Source organism: Calidris pugnax, unplaced genomic scaffold (assembly GCF_001431845.1).
Source record: "Calidris pugnax isolate Ruff unplaced genomic scaffold, ASM143184v1 scaffold300, whole genome shotgun sequence".
Taxonomy (NCBI): Eukaryota; Metazoa; Chordata; class Aves; order Charadriiformes; family Scolopacidae; genus Calidris; species Calidris pugnax.
In genome coordinates this window covers 554,794-556,036 of record NW_015091014.1, presented here as the reverse complement: position 1 = coordinate 556,036, position 1,243 = coordinate 554,794, and the positions used below count along the sequence as shown (strand labels likewise).

Genomic DNA, 1,243 nt, shown 5'->3' with positions numbered 1-1,243 from the left:
AAAAAGCACTAATTTGGGGGTCGGGGGGTGGGGAATGGCTCCGTTGGCCAAAAATCCCGGTTTTCTCCCCATGATTTGGCTCATTCTGTTAAATCTGAGCGCCCCCTCTCTATATAATAAAATTCAGGGATAATTTCCCCCTCTCGGGAAAAATTTCAAGCCTGGAATTTTCCCCAAATCTGGGAAAAAAAAATGAAAAATGGGAAGGGTCGTTGTCCCCTTTGTCCCTGTTTTCCCAGCGGATGGAAGGGGGAGAACTTTGAATTGAAATTGGGGAAAAATATCCTGGAATTCCCTCCCGGGGGGTCGGATCAACTGGTTTGGGGGAAAAAAAAAAAGGAAAATTGGGTGAAAATTTGTCAACGTCGTCATTTGGAGTCGGGATCTTTCCTCTTTTTTTCCGGGATCTCGCTCTTCTTCCAGCCGGGACCCCCCGGATCCTTCCCGGAAGAATTCCCGGGCTCTGTTCCCAGCGCCAGGATCTGACTCCGGTGCCCCCCCAACCGTTTTTTTTGGGGGGGGGGATGTTTTTTGCGGCACAAAATGGGGGGGATCCCAGGGGGGAGTCGGGATCATCGGGCGACGAGAGCGTCGGCGTCGACGTTGTTGAGGAGGAAAAGCTCCGGGCGAGCAGCGAATCCCAAACGGAGCTGGAAGGGGAGGAGGAGAAGGGTCAGAGCTTAACGAGCCCAGTTTAACGATGCCCCAATTAAGCCCAGTTTAACGAAGCCCCAGTTGAGCCCCCTTTAATGAAGCCCCAATTAAGCTCATTTTAATGAAGCCAGAGATGAGCCCAGTTTAACGAAGCCCCAATTAAGCCCAGTTCAATGGAGCCCCAGTTAAGCCCGGTTTAACGAAGCCAGAGATGAGCCCAGTTTAATGAAGCCTAAGTCAAGCAGAGTTTAACGAAGCCCAAATTGAGCCCAGTTTAACAAAGCCCCAGTTAAGCCCAGTTCAATGAAGCCCCAGTTGAGCCCAGTTTAACGAAGCCCCAGTTGAACAGCGAGTGCTTAATTGATCTGCAGGGCACGGGGCGGGAATCACCCTCGTTAATTAGGGCTTAATTAAGCAGCGAGAACTTGGGGCAAGGGGAGGGGATCCACCCACGGCAACGGCGGCAGAACATCCCCCGCTTTGCTTTAAATTCCTTGAAATTGGGTTAAATTCTCAATTTGGGGTGTAGCCCAGCTTTAATTAGCGCTAAGTGATTACCCAGGTTGGCTAATTAACAGAACATGATGTT

General features: G+C 50.5%; 1 protein-coding gene across 5 annotated transcripts in view; it reads right to left on the bottom strand.

Annotated features, from left to right (window-relative positions):
- Positions 1-514: 514 nt before the first annotated feature.
- The window catches only part of SLC11A2 (solute carrier family 11 (proton-coupled divalent metal ion transporter), member 2), a 28,155-nt gene continuing 27,426 nt past the window's right edge, over positions 515-1,243 (bottom strand). For all 5 annotated transcript variants that reach the window (XM_014955711.1, XM_014955712.1, XM_014955713.1 and 2 more), the window contains one exon: positions 515-650. In XM_014955711.1, the coding sequence (XP_014811197.1) occupies positions 573-650 (78 nt within the window). In that variant the 3' untranslated portion in view covers positions 515-572. The remainder of the gene's footprint in view (positions 651-1,243) is intronic.